Source organism: Sus scrofa, chromosome 4, assembly GCF_000003025.6.
Source record: "Sus scrofa isolate TJ Tabasco breed Duroc chromosome 4, Sscrofa11.1, whole genome shotgun sequence".
NCBI classification, from domain to species: Eukaryota; Metazoa; Chordata; class Mammalia; order Artiodactyla; family Suidae; genus Sus; species Sus scrofa.
The window spans coordinates 130,204,435-130,224,835 of NC_010446.5; the positions used below are offsets into that span (position 1 = coordinate 130,204,435).

At 43.1% G+C, this 20,401-nt stretch overlaps 1 protein-coding gene across 1 annotated transcript in view; it reads left to right on the forward strand.

Moving 5' to 3' along the window:
- The window catches only part of COL24A1 (collagen type XXIV alpha 1 chain), a 331,418-nt gene that overhangs the window by 292,675 nt on the left and 18,342 nt on the right, over nt 1-20,401 (forward strand). The window contains 4 exon segments of the mRNA XM_021090341.1: nt 178-231; nt 4,017-4,052; nt 12,046-12,081; nt 12,175-12,201. Coding sequence (XP_020946000.1) covers nt 178-231; nt 4,017-4,052; nt 12,046-12,081; nt 12,175-12,201 — 153 coding nt within the window.

The following is a 20,401-nucleotide window of genomic DNA, read 5'->3' on the forward strand; positions in this document are numbered from 1 at the left end:
GGAAACTCTAACAGCATGTGCAGAACTGTGTCAAATCAAAATTACTGTGATTTCCGCCAACTTCATAAGGTTTTGTAATAAACCCTGGAGTGAGATGGACGTGGACTGTTTGAACAAGACACTCTAGAACTTCTCGAGTGATGCTGGCAGTGAGATGCTTTTTCTTTGCCCTAACAGGGAAACACTGGATCCCTTGGCAGAGAAGGTGTAACAGGCCCGGCGGGTAGAACTGTAAGTTTCCCCCAATACGGGTCTTTTTACAAATTCTTCATACTTTTTAACTTAATTCTGTTCTTAAGTTATCCACAAAGGATCGCCCTGGGAATCTGAGAAGCAAAAGGCAAACGCAGATGTACATTTTCACCTGGCAGGTTACTCCTGAGAACTCAGAGCTCGTGTATGGGATGCAGGTGTGTGTAGCGAGGCCGGCGCTTAAAGCTGGAGCTGAGGAGGGAACTCAGGACGGGGGCGCGGTGGGGGGGACGGCATCGCTGGAGCCACAGGGCGGATCCCTTTTCTGAAGGCGAGAGCGTGGCAGACAGCTGCAAGGAACCGAGACTTGGGTCCCTGCACGTGCCCCCCGTGGAGAGAAGTGGGGCCAGCAGGAAACCGGAAAAGCACGAGGCGAAGATGGGTTTCGAGAGAGAAGGAGCCGACACTGATCTTTATGAGAATACACTGCGGTGAAGATGGGGCGTTCAGCGAGGAAGAAAGCGACTGAAATACTTAATAAAACCCTTCTCAGGTTCTTAAGCAAACGTTGGAATCAACATGATTGTTTGCACGTAAGACGTAAGGAATCAGACAGCGTTTATAGAGGTTCGCCTAGTTAGGAAGGACGATGCCGGTAGTGAATTACCCGGCTGATGCTTCCTGCCTGGAGATAAGCACGCTTTCTGCTCCACGCTGTGTCTAGAGAGGTGCTGAGCTGGCTCGTTTATGCTGCTGCCTTAGAAACCTTGCTGTGAATAAATCAGAAGTCAGACGGTGGTGCCGAGGGGCCGTGGCAGGACGTTGTAACACCGGCAGTGGCGCGGCCGTGCCCGAGGGAGACGGGACCTGGAAGGAAAGCGTCCTTCTCTGCAGGGAGGCCCTGGTTTAAATGGTTTGAAAGTGTTATACAGAGAGACGAAAAGGTTGAAAACAAAATAGGATGCTTCAAATATTAAGTATAACTCTTGGTGAAGTTTAGAGACGCCACCACCAAAGTTACTGGCTTTTTAATTAAAAAAATAGAACGCAGAACACTATTTTTCTAGATGTGCAGCATTTACCACTCAGGGCTATACAGTCCAAGCGGGAGGTTGGAAGTGGGAGATTCTCATATTTCAGTGGGTGGTTCTTCTGCGAGCTAACGTAGTGTTCTGATTGTGGAATGATTGTTCTCTGTCAAAAATGTGAAATGTTAATTGGTCAAGGAAAATAAGAGAAAGAAGCGGCTCGGTTAAATTCCCACCATGTTCTGTTTATAAATGGTTTTGAATGGCCCTCAGGACGTTCGGCGTGTGCACATCACATTTTTTCCGTCGTCTTTTTTCCATTCCAAGAAGAAACGTCTAAGAAAGTTCACCGTGAAAGAATAAGCATTTGAGAATGGCCAAAACACTGTGAGGAAAATTAGGAATGGGGGGTGAAGGACTCCCTTCGCCACATAGGAACACATCACTCCCAAGTCTTTGTAAGAGAAACTGCGTGGTAGTTCGAGGAAATAAACAGATGGTTCCGTGTGACAAGCTAGAGCCGAGAATTCTCTCTCAGGCTAGTTAGGAATTTAACTATGACAAAAACGGTCTAGCAGGATGACCTGGCTGCAAGTAGCAGGAGGCCTGAATCAGACCGGCTTTTTAACAGCAAGGACACACTCTCACTGGGGGAAGCCGGGAGGCAGGAAGTACTTGAGACTGGGTTAATGTGGTGACTTAGTCTTGTTATCCAAGCTCACCTGCGTGTTATCTTCACAACTAGGCTAGGGCGAGATGACCACAGGTTCTCAGGGGTCACGTTTAGGCATAATTGTCCAAAGTGAAAAAGTGTCCTGTAGCCCTGTCTTGGGAAAAATGAAACTTTTTTTCTCGAAGTCTCCCATTATATTTTTTCTCATGTCTGTTGATTAGCCACACACCCATTCCAGCACCAGTGACTGGGATTGGAACTCCTTTTAGTCCCACTACTGCTGTAAGAAATTGGAAACCTATTTCACCCAAAATTTTTTAAAAATCCCCAATGAATTTTTAGACTTTAATAGTTAAAAAAAAGAACAATTAAAAATCTTAGAAAAATTATCTAGAAGACTAAAGTATACCCTTAAGTGTTGGAGAGAACTATCATGTAAGCTAGGAAATCTGAAATCTATAAAAGAACAGAAAATATATTTGAATACTTGAAAATTTTTAAATTTTGTATGCTAAATTTTACAAAAATTTTTTTCATAGTACTGTTTTTATTGGCAAAAACGTATAAAATCACACGAATGTTCATCTATAAGGGATGCTTGAGTAAACTGTGATATAGTAATTTCGTGGAATATTATGCAAGTATTAAAAGAATGAGTTGTATCTAGTTAGGCTAACTTGCCATTGTTTCAGGAGGTATTTTCAAGTGTAAAAAAGTGACTCATGGAAGAGCATATATCAACCACCAACATTATAAAATATGACCCATCACCCTGTACACATGCAAGTACATTTGCCAGTGTCTTGTTAGAAAAAAGGGTGAAGACGGCGCTCCCTCTGTGGCAGAGCAGGTTGAAATCCAGCATTGTCTCTGTGGCAGTGTGGGTGCCATCCCTGGCCTGGTGCAGCGCGTAAGGATCTGGCTAGAAAGGTCTGTAATGGTATCCTAGAGGTCAGCCTTTTAAAGTTAATATCCTAATGTAAAGTGAGTTAAGGGCAAGATAGGAAACACAAAAGAAGTAATATAAATGTGAAAAAATAATGAGATGATATTTTTAGCCACAAGACAAATAGAAACTGACAGTACCTGGCATCTCTCAGAAGAAACATACACCGGCTCTATTACAGGTGTGAATATGCAATTTCAGCAGACGTCCTGGAGGACAGTTTTTACCACAAATTTTAAAAAGCACGGGATATTTATCACAGAGTTATATTGACAAAAATTAGAAAAAATCTAATAGTGTATTTATTTAAAATACTGTCAGTTTATTAAACATTAGTAAGCATTATGGGAATTGTGGGTTGATATAGAAAAACATTCAAATTTGAAGGTACAAATTCAGGTTATAGAAAATATGAGTAGTATTATTTTTAATAAAAAATACAAATATAATTTCCACAGCAATGAACATGAAAAACAGTACGTCCTTCCGACAACAGCAAATTCACGTGCTGGTCAGGTTTCAAGCACACAGGGAACAGTCACTAAAAGAAACCGTATTTGAGCCATAAAACAAATTTTACTAAACTTAAAAGAACTGAAGTCATGTAAGATATATTCTTTGGCCACAATGGAATTAAACTAAAATTTCTATAAACTAGAGAGAGAATAGGAAAATTAAACCCCACACTTCTAAATGATTCATGGACCAAAGAGAGGGTGTCTCAGAGAAAGTTAGAAAATGTTTTGAGCTGAATGAAGATGTTACAGCATATCAGAATTTGTGGGAAATAACTCAGAAGAAGGAGAAGAAAAAGAGAGGGAGGGAACTACGCTGGGAGATAAGGGGTCAAGGCTGAGGGAGACAGACACCAGAAGAGCTACCCTGTTCTCTTTTCTGAATCACGTCCCAGTTGATTGTCACACCCGCTGTTCTGACTTAGTTAAGGACTAAGTGACATAACCCTGTCTCACTTTAAGTGGCACTAAGACATGATGAATCAATAGATTGTATTTGTTTTTCTTTAATTTAGGAAAAGGAAACAATAATTTATACACATTTAACTGAACAAGTCTTGCTAGATGGGAAAAAAAAAAAAACCAGTATAAGTTATCATGTTTCAGCCCCAACTACATGTGATAAAAAACTATCAACAACACTAGTATTTTTTTTCTTTCAGGGACCCAGAGGTGAAAAAGGCTCTAGAGGTGAAACGGTGAGTTTAACTAAATTTGTGGTTACAAAATCACTTACAACTAAGTTTTAAGCTCCGTGGAAGCAAGGTCTTCTTTTTGGGGGCGGGGGGCAGTCATTATTGGGCCTCTGATCGCTGGAGAATGAAAATAAACTTACAGAGTTTAGGAAAGAGAACTAACCTGCATGGTCTCTGGCAGTGAAACCGAACAAGCCCTAAATACGCTGCAGAACCTGCCGGCCTGTTCTCTCCAGACCACCGTGCTAGGCAGAGGCGTTGCCTTGTCGGGCATCGGGAGCAGAGCCGTGACCCTCTCCAGCGGCCGGGCACCAGCTCCGTGCCGCCCTGGGCAGGTGCCGTCGCCCCCGAGGGCCTTGGCACAGGAGCAAAGCCAAGTCCAGCAGGAGACAGGGGAGGAGGGCAGGCACAGCGGCGCAGGGGGGTCGGGACTGAAGGGCAGCTTCCCACTTTGCCAGGATGTCGGTTCACCCGAGTTAAAGCTGCCTTGTGAAGGGGCCGTTGCCCAGCGGCAGTGAGCGGAGGGCGGGCGAGGAGTGAGATGAGGGCTTGTGGCCAAGGTGGGGAGAGAGGATGGTGGCAGGGGCCTGATCAGGCCGTGATGCGAGGGGGCGACTGCTGCGAGTTGCGCTTGTCACCGTGGGTGTGCCTGGGGCTCAGCGTAAGTAAACTGCGTACATCCGTCTGCTGGCGAAGGGCACTTAGGTGGCTTTCAGATAGCCGAAGCCACCTCGAAGGGCATTAAAACAGATGCGTTTAACAGGCAGCAATTCGTGTTTTCTCAGCAGCCTTTCCGTAGCAGGAAGCAAGGGCGCAGGTGCGCCGTGGAGCTGTATTCCCCAGGAGGAGTGGGAAAGGCAAAGAAACGCAGAGAGGCTTGGAGTTGGCCGGGTTTCCCTTCCGTCCTGCCTCCCGCTGCCTCCCTGACCCACCCTCTCCAAGCTCTGGAACTAGAGCAGAAGCTCCGTTAGCTTTAGGAAACCGCCAGTACCTTTGATGGTGACTGTCGCAAGCATCTCATGTGCAAAAGTTCAGCAGCTCAGATGAGTTACAAAGTCAGTGGACTGTGCCGGCAGTCGTGGGTCGCCCTGATGGCAAGATGGCATGCGGAAGGAAGCAGAGAGCCACACTGGCCAGGCCGCTCCTGGGGGCGCAGGTGAATACCATTAAAGCAGGCGGAGAAGGGCTTTCTCGGGTCGGTGGTGGATCTAGGCTCCCCACCATCCCTCTCTCTCGTTCTTTTTGCTCTCTCTTCACTCCCTTCCAGCGTCTTGCACCTGCTTTTTCTTGTCCGGTTCTTTTTCGCTGTGGTTCCTCCTCATTTTGAGATTGCAGTTGAAGGTACCTTTTGCTCAAGGCAGACCTGAGGTCTCAGCCTCACCCGGCTGCCAACCACGGACATAACACCCACCCGGTACCCGGGACCTGGTCCAAGGCCCAGCAGCTCTTCTTAGTCTTTAAATAGCCTCTTATGCCAGAGGATCACTCAGAGCAGCCCGTGAGCAGCAGCAGTGGCTCCAGCTGCCCAAGATCCCCTCTCTCCTAAACCGGTGCCTGACAGCCCTCCAACGGCACACCTGCTCGGCAGGCTGCTTATCGCATCTCCCTCACTAGGATGGAGGCTCCGTGACACAGACAGTTCATCTGGTATTTGCTTTAATGCTGTATCCCCACCACTGAAGACGTTGCCGATCTTACAGCTGGTATTCAATAAATATTTAATCAGTTATTGTGAATGAGTTCAAGAAGGTTAGAGGAATTAGGACATGATAGTTGTCCTTAACTATTTGAAAGGAAGAGAGAATGTGTACAGTGAGTAACTCTAGAGGATAAAATGTAAATGATTTCTTGAATTTTTAAATTTCCACGCTTAGCTCTCATGAGGACCCGAAATAGATCTGATCCCCAGCCTAACACAGTACCTGGTGCATAGTCATCACAAAACAAATTCCTCTTGACTAAATGGCTGGAATGATGAGCTGAATGTCAGCCAATATGAGGAGCTAATGTGATGATGAACTGCATTAAAATGACGGTTTTGTGAGGTGGTGAGCCTCTCGCTAGAACCCTAACGACCGTCTCTCTGAGCTGCTGCACTGGTTTTCCTGCATTGAGTAGGGAGTTAGAATATACGGCTTCCAAGTCCCTTCCAGGAGTTCCCATCATGGCTCAGCGGAAAGGATCCGACTAGTATCTGTGAGGGTGTGGGTTCGATCCCTGGCCCCGCTCAGTGGGTTAAGGATCCTGAGTTGCCGTAACCTGTGGTGAGGCCGGCAGCTGTAGCTCCCATTCGACCCCTAGCCTGGGAACCTCCATATGCTGCAAGTGCAGCCCTAAAAAGAAAAAAAAAGTCCCTTCCAGCTCTAAGAGTCTATGATTCTACATAAAATAGCCTTCCCCCCCCACTCCCCCCCCGAAATAAAAGAACGAAGACACGGAGCCTGTGGAAGAGTCCTTTAATGTAGAGGCTGGTTCCAGAATCCCCTCCCTCACCTTTGTCACCGGCACCCTGATGCCCTGTGTGTCACCCTGGGGGTCTCCCCTGCACCCCTGCCTTCTCCGCTCCTGCTCTTCCCACTGCAGGACCGCCTCTGCACAGCAACTAGACAACTGTGGTGACGGTCAGAGCTAACCGACTCGCACTCCCTCTTAAAACCTCCTTGTGACTCCTCCTTGCACTCGGAGTGAGAGCTAAGTCCTCTGCGCTCCACGCCCTGGGAGTCAGACAGCAGCACTGTTTGAAGTCATTTGTGTTCTGTCTCCTCTCCTAGAATATAAACTTCATGAGAGCAGGGAACGTTGACACACTGCTTATCAGGGTCCAGAATCAAACCATCGGTGCAGTAGGTAGTGTCTGAGAAGTGAACTGATAAATTACTAAACGCCGTTCCCTAAAATTAAAAAGTTAACAACTGCGTCCAGCTCTAGCTGGTAAAGTAGCATTTCCTGAATTAACATTCTGCTTAGTCTTTTGCTCTGTGGGTTTTAGTGTAGGAATACAACTCACTGCTGAAAAGTAGGGTTAACTGGCACTTTAGCATTAGCTTCTTCTGCCTTTATTGTTGAATAACTGGTACTAAATATCTTTTTATCTCTTCTTTTCCTTTGATTCCATTATGAATTTAAGGAACTTTATAAAAGTAATCTTTTAATCCCTAGAGACCATCTGCAGTTAAATCCACCCAGAAAACCTTCCATTAAGCCTTTTGCTGCTTCCATCCCATGGAAAAGTTCAGTAACATTTCTTACACTCTCATTGGGACTTTGTCAGTATGTGCTACGCTTTTGTTTTCTTAAAGGGAACCGTTTAAATAATTGACTGGCTAGAGACTCCTCACTAGCCCCTGGTTTTAGAATATGAAATCCTCAGGAAGGCTGGCCTCAAATAACACCAGTACATGAGGCATTTTGGAATGAATTTTATTAGCCAGAATCTGTTGTATTGGGACAAATAGATAAAAATGCATATAGGGAGTTCCCGTCTGGCTCAGTAGTTAATGAATCTGACTAGGAACCATAAGGTTGCAGGTTCGATCCCCGGCCTTGCTCGGTGGGTTAAGGATCCGGCATTGCCGTGAGCTGTGGTGTGGGTTGCAGATGTGGCTTGGATCCTGTGTTGCTGTGGCTCTGGCGTAGGCTGGCAGCTGCAGCTCCGATTCCACTCCTAGCCTGGAAACGTCCATATGCCGCGGGAGCGGCCCAAGGAAATGGCAAAAAGACAAAATAAATAAATAAATAAAAATGTATATTAAAAGTGTACCCTACAGCAATTTGGATTTCTTGGTTAGGAAGCTTTGCTATCTCCTACAGTTTAATATTGTCAACTACGGTAACGATCCCAAGGCGTCTTCACCGCCACGGAGAGCTGTTTCTGTACTGCTGGATAAGAACAGCTTCCTTTCTCCTGTACTTGTTCCATGAATAGACTCATACAGACTCTATGAGCCAGTTTCGTGACATCCTGAGAAGACTCCCTAGTGGAGGGCGTGTGGCACTCCCACTCCACGACTCTCATGTCAGTGACAAATGCTTCTTAAAAGGTTATAAAAGGCTCCTGATATTCACAGACCCCCAAACACTCTGAGAACATGAATGATATTTAAAGAGAAGACGACTACCAGAAGTACTGGGATACAGTTGGCAAAAAGAAAATTTAACTTTTTGTAGAATCGATACCCTGCTGTCCATTATCTGAAAAGGATTTTAGTAAAATGTCAGAATTTGAAACATGTAACCGAGAGCCAGAGAAGTAGAGAAAAATGGAGGGAAAACTATCCCAGCATGAATTTTTAGATTAGCTACTTCATTTTAATAGCATATGGTTTAATGAAAATTAGTTAAAGGTTGAAGCATCCCAATGACACGTTCTCAAAAATTACCTCTAAATGTTCCACAATTCTTGATTGCCCCCAATTTGAAAGTCAGGGTGGGGAATTCCCGTCCTGGCGCAGTGGAAACGAATCCAACTAGGAACCATGAGGTTGCTGGTTCATCCCTGGGCTCATTCAGTGGGTTAAGGGTCCGGCGTTGCCGTGAGTTCTGGTGTAGGCTCGGATCCCGAGTTACTGTGGCTCTGGCGTAGGCTGGCAGCTGTAGCTCTGATTAGACCCCTAGCCTGGGAACCTCCATATGCCACAGGAGCAGCCCTAAAAAGACAAAAAAAAAAAAAAAAAAAAAATTCAGGAGGATGGTTTAAGCATTATAAGGATTACAAGGAAATATGTCCTAAATATTAACAAATTAGGAATTTAAAGCATACATGTATATGACTCTTTAAAGTTCTTATAGTACAATTAAAATGAAAAATAATCAAACTTTTAATTCAAGCACACAGTCTTCTTTCATTTTCTTACAAACTTCAAAGCGCCCCATTTGTGTGCATGTGCTACCTTCTTTTCCCAGTTACAAAACATTAGGAAGAAAGGTGACAAAAAGCTTGAAAATCCCAGTTCTAAAGTCAGTTCTGGAGAGTATCTTCACCAAACCTACCACTTTACAGTCAAGATATTTGAGATCCAAATGGCAGCAACTCAGTCAAGGACATGCAGCTAATTAATTAGGTGCGGAACCCAGATCTCCCAGATGCCATGCTCTCGTGCTTTCTCATCAATCATGGTGCCTTGCAGAGAAAACGAGTTCGGAGCAACCCGGGTCAGGAGGGGGGTGCGTACCCAGCCACCCACATTCCGACCCACCTGAATGGATCCTTGTCAGATCGTCATCCCCCGCCCTAGAGTCCACTCATTCCATCTTGGAGAAAAGCGAGAGCTGCTGGTGGCACCTGGTGGGAGAGGCCGGAGGTGCTGTGCAGCACCCACCACGCAAGCTTCTCCGTTTACAAGTGAGGAAAGGGAGCCGTCCGCTCCTAAGCCAGCCGGGAGGAAAGGTCGAGAAACTAGATGGAGATGGCATCTGCCTGCAGGCAGAGTCTAACATACGCAGGCTTAAGGACAGGCGATTACCAGTATCTTCTAAGTCTAGTGAAAAAAACGTGACCTTTGGAGGAGCATATGTCAATTCTGGGGTTAAATGGGGAGAGAGTCTGTCTTCAAAGGTAGGCCTTTCACTACAGCCAAGTAACCACCATACCTGTTCATGTTAATTTGGTTCCCCATTAGAGCTTAACTAGACATTCATAGTTCTATTACAAACTGTATTAGAACCTTCTTTAGATACCTGTTTACGTGGTACCTAGAGAGAGAGAATCACCTTTCCTTGGTGGTAGGTTAAATAGAAGAATATAAAAGACAAATCATACTTTGTTTTACTGGGCCTTAGTCCATGCAGTTGTTTCCCTGGGGCTGCCCTGCCCTGTCCTGTTGGAAGTGTTTCATTTGACCATGTTTGTGGTGACCTGACTTGTCCTAGGTCACAAGCTGAGTGAACTCAGGAAAAATAGCCACTTCTTTCTATGACAAGATCCTTTTTCACAGAGTTAAGACAGCTACTTTATACTGACCCATTTTTGCAAAGGTCAGAAATATGCTAAGAAACATAAAATGTCAACTATTTAATTTTACAACGTTGATCTGGAAAGGAGAAACTTGCACAGCAAACTCCACTCTGAGCCTCTGTATATTTAAACAGCTACATGCAGTTTCTTTAACTCACCATGCAGCTTCCGAGGTAAGTTTTATGCACTGTCTGCTTTAAGTTGTAATCATAAGCCACGCAGACTAAGAAACGTCCAGCAGGCATGGGGCTGAAGTGCTCTGTCCTTTTTAAGTTACCCTGTGTCGTTTTCATTGTCACCGTAATTCAGAATCAACAGCTTTGGCAGCAAAAGATACTTCACGGAAGTGAAGCATAGCGTCAACATTGGTCCAAACGCAGTGGAAGATAAATTTTGCTTTGCCATTTTTTAAGCGTAATTCAGAATGTGACTGATGCAGTTGACCATCAAGTAAGGTAAATTTTGGAGCATTCTGAAAGTCATTACTGCTGTTTCACTTTGGAAAATGTCAGCGTAACTTCTCACATTTACGTATTTTAATGATTCTGATTTCTAAACTAATACTAGTTACTTTTAACAGTATTTATTCATTCATTAATGGTCTGTGAACACATACTGTGCATTAGGTACTATTCCTGTTCCAGAAAATGAAAAGCTAAGATATTTTTAAAGATCCTGGGGGCTTTGCAGCGTGTTACGTACTGTGGATGCAGAAGTGGGTTGTGCGGGAGGAAGGCGGCAGGGTGATCCAGAGTTTTAAAGAAGTGCTGGAACAGGAATGGGGTTAAACACAGAGCAAAGGTAAGGAGGAGCACTGCTGCTCAAGGAAAGAGCACACACAGAGGCTGTGTGTGTGTGAAAGAACACGCGTGGCGATTCAGAGGCCACGCGTAGCTGGGGACCGACGGGGCAGAGTGTGTTGGGGAGGCAGGGGTGCACAGTGACTCAGAACTAGACTTCTCCACGCACTGCCTCGGGTTTTAATCCTAGATCTGCCCTTTATTTGCTGGTCTCTTGGCCAGTCCATTCTTAACTGTGAAGTAGACAGAGCGCACAGCTTGACCTGCAGCGAGTTCCTGATAAGTGAACACACAGCTTGACACATCGTGAGCTCTCAGGGAATGGTAGCTCTCACTGTTAAGAACTTTATTCTGTATCCACTAAGCCACAGAATGATTTTAACCAAGTAATGGCATGATGAGCTATCCATTTTGTAAGTAGAATACAGTTAGCACAGCAGAGAGAACAAAGTCAGAAAGCCAAGTCCAGGCACAACGTGACGCCTTAGCTAGAGCGCTTACGCCAAAGTGCCATAAACCGAGTGGCTTAAACATTTCGTTTTCATAGTTCTGGAGACTGGGAACTCCAAGGTGAAGGAGCTACCAGCTTCCACCTCTGAGGAGGGGCCTCTGCCTGGTCTGCGGAGGCGCCTTCTTGCTGGGACCTCACATCTCCCTCTCGCGTCCCGCCTTGTACGGACTCTGCCACTCACACAGGCGCCACCTCTCAATACCGTCACGCTGGAAGTGAGGGCTTCAGTGTATGATGCGGGAAGAGACACAAACATTCAATCCGTAGCATATGATCGCTGAACCAGGACAGCTGCTGCAAGGGTGGGGAAGCAGTATTTTAGAAGGATTAGGAGGGGAACCCACAGTAGTGGGTGACCAGACCGCGGGGGAGTCCGAGGAAAGGGCGATGATTAAGGACACTGAAGTTTCCATTCTTGACAGTTAGGTGGAGGCAGACAGAAGTGACAGGAAAAGCATACTTAGGTAATACTAACGTTTTAAAGTGTTGCATTTATAAGTTTATTAAAGTGGATAAATTTAGTTTCTAGTAATATCAACAAAACATGAGCAGGTGTGTTCAGTTTGTTCACGAATGTGGGGGACAGCTGAGTTCAAGAACACAGAACTTCAAGATACTAAAGCCACTTTGAATCTTAGGATTTGCCTCACAGGAAAGGCAATGATGGGAGTTGAACCCTGGCTGCCTGGTACCAACCCAGAAGCATAACACATCCATCTCCATTTCCCCCAGGGCCCCCAGGGACCAAGAGGAAAACCAGGGCCTCCCGTGAGTTTATTTTACTTCTGTTCACTGTTGATGCTTACATGCCTGTCTGGTTGGAGATAGTTACTAAATACTTTCCAAAATTTGTTGTTATAGGGTCCACCTGGAGCACCGGGCCCAAGAGTAAGTTTTCTTGATTTTGTTTATCTTAGTGTAAGATAACCGTTAAAAGCATCCGCTAACGCCCTCTTACAGGGTTCCCCTATTCCCTGCCTCTGTTCTTTCTGTTAATCTCACATGGAGTCTTCCCAACTTCAGCAAAGCCTGGAATCCAGGCCTCAGCCTTCTTGTCCTAAAATGGGGACGGTATCTCTTACTTTCTTGGGTGGATCTGAGTTCTAAACAAGAAGTACTTAGCACAGTGTCAGACATAATTAGTGCTCAGAAAATACTAACTCCCTGCATTTCTCCCTGTTTCTGTGTCCCAACTCTTCTTGTTCAAATGTTCTTTTTTGCCAACCAGAGTTCTCCACTTTTTAGGCTTTATTTGAATCCTCTTCAGTTGCTGGTGGCTCTAGAAGCCCTCGGACTTCTCATGTAGTTGCTTTTGATCTATCACAAGCCAAGACTTGCTGCCCCTACCTTTTCTGTGTCTTTTTAGGGCTGCACTTGCAGCATCTGGAGGTTTCCAGGCTAGGGAGCGAAGGGGAGCTGCAGTTGCCAGCCTACGGCACAGCCACAGCAAAGTGGGACAGCCGTGTCTGCGACCTACACCACAGCTCACGGCAACGCTGTATCCCCAACCCACTGAGCGAGGCCAGGGATCGAACCCGCATCCTCATGGATACAAGTCGGATTCATTTCCCCTGGGCCACAACGGGACCTCCATGTTGGCCCTGTATTTCGAGGTGACACTTCTAGTGCTTCGTTATCAGCTATCATCTCCAGGCCTCGATGTCCCAAGACTGGTTTCCCGTATCTCCTCTCCTACCCGGTGGTCTGTGTGTTCCTGCTTCTACAAGAGGTGACCTTCCTACCTTCAACCTCGCCCACGCCCCCTTCCTGCAGCGGCCGGTCCAACACCGTGGTCCTTGGTCAGATCTCCTGCCTAAAGCAGATCCGCTATTGGCTACACTGTCCAAATAACGGCCAGTCCTATGTGTTCTAAGCCTTTCTTATTCCCACTTGCTGTTCTGGCGTCATTTGGGTCTCTGAAGGTTCTGGCTGGTGGGTCACTGCGTTCCCCTCTCGGAGGTCAGGAACTCAATCCCTCAGCTTCTCATCTGGGAGGGGAGAGCTTCCAAGCAGAAAGCCACGGGAAGACGGCCCCCTTGGGGCAAGAGGTCCCTTTCTCTATGATGTCTTTAAACGTCTCCTCCTCTCTGGCCATCTGGCTGGTGGGGACCGAAACTTTCCCTCGCATGACCATCAATGGGAATGTCTTTTTAAAAACTCTTTACTCTCCACTGCTCTGTTCTTCCATTCCTCCTGGATCCTCACACAGCACGGGTTAGGAAATCCCTCGTCAGTTGCCCTCTCACCTTATAATGACTCTGGTAAGTCAGAGCTACCTTGCTAAGAAGGAACAGGTTCTAAAAGATCATGCATCATTGGCAAATTAGAGGTGCGTAGTGAAAATTTTCACATGTGTTAAATTTGGGGGGCACCACATCCCTCTCACTTAGAAAAGGTTTGTCTGTCTGCTGTGCGGCCAAGGTGAACCAGGGCATGTGAGAGGTTTTGCTCTGAGCAAAATGTGGATACGATTACCTAGTTTGAGGGATTATTAGGATTAAATGAGAAATATACGTGCTTGACACATTATAGGTACTCACTTAACATTAGTTTCTGTTTTCTCCTTCTTTTTCTCTCCTGTCTTCCTTCTTGGCCAGTATGAACCCAGTGGAACCCAGTTTCCTTCTGCTGTCTCTCTGGGACTCGCAGAGGCCACTGTAAGAAAGTGACAGGGTAGTGATGAACATAAGACTTCCAGAGTAGAAGTTTAAGTGACAGTGGGAAAATACTCACATATTTACTCTAAACTCAGCGATCAGACCTTCTCACAGCACTTCCTAATTTCATCCCTCTGTAACTGCAGGACGGAACTGATCACTTCCCTTCTTCATTCATACTCATCTACTTTCTTTTTTAAGATTTTACTTGATTTACAATATTCTGTCCATTTCTGCTGTACAGCAAAGTGACCCAATTATACATACATCTGTACACACACATTCTTTTTCTCACATTATCCTCCATCATGTTTCTTCACAAATGATTGGATACAGTTCCCTGTGCTACATGGCAGGACCTCACTGCTTATCCACTCCAAAAGCAATAGTTTGCATGTACTAACCCCAAACTCCCAGTCCATCCCACTCCCTCGGCAACCACATGAGATAGGTTCCTTTGTGCCATATGTTAGATTCCATATATAAATGATATCACATGGCATTTGTCTTTCTCTTTCTGACTTACTTCACTGAGTATGAGAATCTCTAGTTCCATCCATGTTGCTGCAAGTGGCATTCTTTTGGTTTTTTCTGGCTTAGTAGTATTCCATTGTCTATACCAGCACATCTTCTCTATCCGCTCATCTGTTGATGGACATGTAGGTTGTTTCCATGTCTTGGCTGTTGTGAATAGTGCTGCAGTTTCCATGTCTTGGCTGTTGTGAACAGTGCTGCCGTGAACATCTTTTCCAGTGAAAGCTTTGACTGGATATAGTCCCAGGAGTGGGACTGCTGGATCATATGGTAGTTCTAGATTTAGTTTTCTGAGGTACCTCCATGCTGTTTTCCATAATGGTTGTTCCAGTTTACATTCTGACCAACACTGTAGGAAGGGTCCCTTTTCTCCACACCCTCACGAGCATTTGTAATTTGTTGACTTGGTAATGATGGCCATTCTGACCAGTGTAAGATGGTACCTCGTTGTAGTTTTGGTTTGCATTTCTCTAATAATTAGTGGTGTTGAGCATATTTTCATGTGCTTATTGGCCATCTGTATGTCTTCTTTGGAGAACTATTTAGGTCCTCTGCCCATTTTCAATTGAGTTGTTTTGTTGCTCTTGAGCTGTATGAATTGTTTGATAATTTGAAGACTAAGCCCTTGTTGGTTGCGTCATTTGCCAGTATTTTCTCCCATTCTGCAAGTTGTCCTTTTTTTATGGTTTCCTTTGCTGTGCAAAAGCTTATAAGTTTGATTAGGTGCCACTGGTTTATTTTTGGTATCATTTCTGTTGCCTTAGGAGACTAGCCTAAGAAAACATTTGTGTGGTTGATGTCGGAGAATGGTGTGCCTACGTTCTCGTCCAGTTTTATGTTGTCTTCTTATGTTTAAGTCTTTCAGCCATTTTGAGTTTATTTTTGTGCCTGGTGTGAGGGTGTGTTCTAGTTTCATTGATTTGCATGCAGCTATCCACATTTCCCAGCAATACTTGCTGAAAAGGCTGTCTTCTCCCCATTTTATGTTCTTGCTTCCTTTGTCAAAGATTAATTGACCATAGGTGAATGGATTTATTTCCGGGTTCTCTATTTGTTCCATTGGTCAGTATATCTGTTTTGGTACCAGTGCCACACTGTCTTGATGACTGTGGCTTTGTAATATTGACTGAGGTCTGGGAGAGTTATGCCTCCTGCTTGGTTTTTGTTCCTCAGGATTGCTTTGGCAATTCTGGATCTTTTATGGTTCCGTATGCATTTTTGGATTGTTAGTTCTAGTTCTGTGAAAAATGTCATGGTAAATTAGATGGGGATTGCACTGAATCCGTAGATTGCTTTGGGTAGTATGGCCATTTTTACGATATTAATTTTTCCAACCCCGGCACATAGAATATCTTTCCATTTCTTTGAATCCTCTTTAATTTCCTTGATTTATCTTTTATAGTTCTCAGCATACAAGACTTTCACTTCTTTGGTCAGGTTCATTCCTAGGTATCTGATTTTTTGGGGTGTGATCTTAAAAGGCATTGTATTTTTCTATTCCTTTTCTAGTATTTTGTTGTTAGTATATAGAAATGCATCTGATTTCTGAATGTTAATCTTGTATCCTGCTACTCTGCTAAATTCATTGATCAGGTTGAGTAGTTTTGGAGTTGAGTCCTTACAGTTTTCTATATATAGTATCCCGTCATCTGCACAGAGTGAAAATTGTATCTCTTCTCTTCCATTTTGGAAACCTTTTATTTCTTTTGTCTGACTGCTGTGGCTAGGACTTCCAGTACCATGTTGAATAAAAGTGGTGACAGTGGGCATCCTTGTCTTGTTCCAATTTTAGTGGGAAGGCTTTTAGCTTTTCTCCGTTGACTATTACATTGGCAGTGGGTTTGCAATAAATGGCTTTATTATGTTAAGGTATGTTCCCTCTATACCCACTTTGGTAAGAGTTTTGATCATGAATGGATGCTGAATTTTTGTCAAATGCTTTTTTGGCATCTACTGAGATGATCATGTGGTTTTTGACTTTTGTTAATGTGGTGTATGATGTTGATTGATTTGCATATGTTGAACCATCCTTTTGAACTTGGGATGAATCCCACTTGGCTGTAGTGTGTGATCTTTTTTATATGTTGGATTTGATTGGGTAAGATTTTGTTGAGAACTTCTGTGTCTATAATTATCAAATATGTTGGCCTATAATTTTCTTTTTTGTGAGTATCTTTGTCTGGCTTTGGTATTAGGGTTTGGCGGTTTCATAGATTGTCTTTAGGATTATTCTTTCTTCTTTGACCGTTTGGAAAATTTTAAGGATGGGCATAAGTTCTTCTTTGTATATTTGGTAGAATTCACCTGTAAAGCCATCTGGTCCTGGACTTTAGTTTGTAGGGAGCGTTTTTATGACATATTCTATTTCATTTCTAGTGATGGGTGTGATCAACTGATTTATTTCTTCTTGATTCCTTTTTGGAAGGCTGTATGTCTCTAGAAAGTTGTCCGTTTCTTCTAGGTTGTCAAATTTGTTGGCATATAATCATTCACAGTATTCTCTTAGTTTTTTAATATTTCTGCAGTATCCATTGAGATTTCTTCTTTTTCATTTGAGTTTTCTTTTTTCTTCTTGGTGAGTCTGGCAAGAGGTCTGTCAATTTTGTTTACACTTTCGAAGAACCAGCTCTTGGTTTTATTGATTTTTTGGGTTTTTTTTTTTTTAATCTCTATTTTATCGATTTCCTCTGATCTTTAAGATTTCCTTCCTTCTGCTGACTTTAGGTTGTGTTTGTTCTTTTTCTTTTAGATGGTAGGTTAAGTTATTGATTTGAGATTTTTCTTTTTTGAGGAAAGCCTGTATCACTATGAACTTTCCTCTAAGCACTGCCTTTGCGGCATCCCATAGATTTTGAATGGTTGTGTTTTCATTGTCATTTGTCTTGAGGTATTTTTTGATTTCCCTTTTGATTTCCTTGTTGATGCATTGGTTTTTCAGTAGCACTTAGTTTGATCTCCATGTAGTCAGTTTTTTCTAATTTCTTTTCCCATACTTGATTTCTAGTTTCATTCCATTGTGGTCAGAGAAGATACTTGAAATAACTTCTATGTTCTTAAATTTGTTGAGGTTAGCTTTGTGCCCCAGTATGTGGTCAATCCTTGAGAATGTTCCATGTGCACTTGAAAAGAATGTACATTCTGATTTTTTTGAATGCAATGTCCTAAAAATGTCAATGAAGTCCAGCTTTTCTATTGTGTCATTTAGGATCTTTGTTGCCTTACTGATTTTCTTTCGAGAGGATCTGTCCATTGATGTGAGTAGGGTGTTAAAGTCTACTGTTATTGTATTCCCATCAATTTCTCCTTTTATATGTTAGTATTTGTTGTATATATTTGGGTGCTCCTATATTAGGGGCATATATATTGACAAATGTAATATCCTTTTCTTGAATGTGTCCTTTTTTCATTAAATAGGGTCCTTCTTTGTCTCTCTTTATGGCCTTTTTTTTTAAATTCTATTTTGTCTGATATGAGTATAGCAACTCCTGCCTTCCTGTCTTTTCCCTTCACATGAAATATCTTTTTCCATCCCCCTTTCTGTTTATATGTGTCCTTTGCCCTGAAGTGAGTCTCTTGTAAGCAGCATATTGTAGGCTCTTATTTTTAAATCCCATCTGCCACTCTGTGTCTTTGATTGGAGCATTCAGTCCATTGACATTTAAGGTAATTATTGATAAATATGTATTCATTGCCATTTTAAACCTTGTTTTCCAGTTGATTTTGTTTCTCCCTTGTTCATTATTTTTTTTTGGTTGAATGATTTCCTTTTATGCTTGTGTTCTCTTTTTAGTTTCTGTGAATGTATTGTTTGGTTTTGATTTGTGGTTGTCCTGTTTTTCAAGATGTTAACCCCTTCCTCTATCTGCTTGCTTTAAGCCTAATAGTCATATAGGCTCAAACACATTCTATAAAAAAAGCCTGGATTTTCTTGCTTTCCTTCCCCACACTTTATGATTTTTATGTCCTTTTTAAAAATCTTCCGATTTATCCTTTTGCTGTTCCTTGTGTTTATCACTTTACAATTCTTTTTCCTATTAGATCTGTATATTGACTTATTTAAGTGATTACTTTCGAATTGTGATTTCCTCTATCCTATTTCTTCTTAGTTTTTACTTAGAGGAGATCTTTCAGTACTTCTTTTAGAATGGGTCTAGTATTGCTGTATTCTTTTTGTTTGTTGGATAAATTCCTTATTGCTATTTTAAATGATATTCTTGCTGAGTAGAGTATTATAGGTTGCAGATTTTTCCCTTTTAAAACTGTGAATATATCTTGCCACTTTCTTTTGGCCTGTAGTGTTTCTGTAGAGAAATCAAGTCCTTAGTAAATATGTATTGAATGAATAAATGCACAGGCAAGTTGCAACTCTTAGAAAATTGCAGTGAGAATACTCCAAGCCTTATGGGAGTCCCCTTATAATTCTTTTTCTCTTGCTGCCTTAAGAATCTTCTCCTTATCTTTCCCTCTGTCTCCACTGATCTCCCCATCTTCCCAGGGTGTGGGTTCCTTTCCCCTTTCACAGCTCCCTTCAGGAGTGCTGGTCCCATCCTGATTCCTGTTTTTTTTTTTCCTTCCTCTTCTCCCTCTTTTTTCCCTCCATTCTACCCAGTTATTTGGAGGGTTTCTTCCCTTTTTCAAAGTTTATGGTCTTCTGCAAGTGTTCAGTAGACTTTCTGTGTGAATTGTTCTACAGGTAGATGGTTTTTTTTTTTGATGTTTGTGGGAGAAGGTGAGTCTCACATCTTCTCCAAAATCTTGATCCTGCTCCCATATGCATTTATTTTCATGCCCACCCTTCTACTAGACTGTGAATTCTATGAAGGCAAGAACTCTTTTCTGTCTTTTCCATTCAAGTCCTTAGTAAGTGTCTATTGAATGAATGAATAAATGCAGACAGGCAAGTTGCAACTTAGAAAATTTCAGTGGGAATACTCCAAGCCAGAAGACTTCACTTGGAAGGAAAGGATTTCCTGAATGAAACAGGACCATACAGGGAGAGATAGAAGTCCTTTTAGTAATTATTAGACTGTGAATTGTGAGTACATTATATCCCATTGTGAGTGAATATTATTCCAAACAATATCCAGTCTGTACATACCATCTTTTGTTTATCCAGATGGGTACTTGGGTTGATTTCACCTTTTGGCTATTATGAATGATGCTGCTGTAAATATAGGTATAAAAATATGAGTCCCTGCTATCAGTTCATCTCCATAAATACCCAGAAGTGAAACTACTGGATCATATAGTAATTTTATGTTAACCTTATGAGGAATGCTACACTGTTTTCCACAGTAGCTGCATCATTTCACATATGCACCACTAATGCATACGGTTCCAATTTTTCCACTTTCTCCTCCACATTTGTTATATACTGTTTGTTCGATAATAGCCACACTAATGGGTATGAAATGGTATGTGGTTTTAACCTGCATTTTCTTAATGATTAGTGATATTGAGCATCTTTTCATGTGCTCCTTGGTTTATATAGCTTCTTTGGAAAAATGTCTTTGCCCATTTTGAGGGACGCTGTGGCATACAGCAGCTTGATGTGAGTTCTCAGTTACCAGACCAGGGACTGAACTCAGGCCACAGCAGTAAAAGCACCAGTCCTAAGAACTAGACCACCAGGGAGCTCCCTCTTTGCTCATTTTTGAATTGAGTTTTTGTTTTTGTTGAGTTCTTTATGCATTCTAAATGTAATCCTTTATATGACCTGCAAACATTTTCTCCCATTCCATTGGCTACCTTTTCACTGTGTTGTCATTGTTTGCCTTTTCTTATTTTTTAGGGCTGCACCCACAGCATATGAAAGCTCCTAGAGTAGGGGTTGAATTGGAGCTGTAGCCACCAGCCTACACCACAGCCACAGCAACGTGGGATCAGAGGTGCATCTG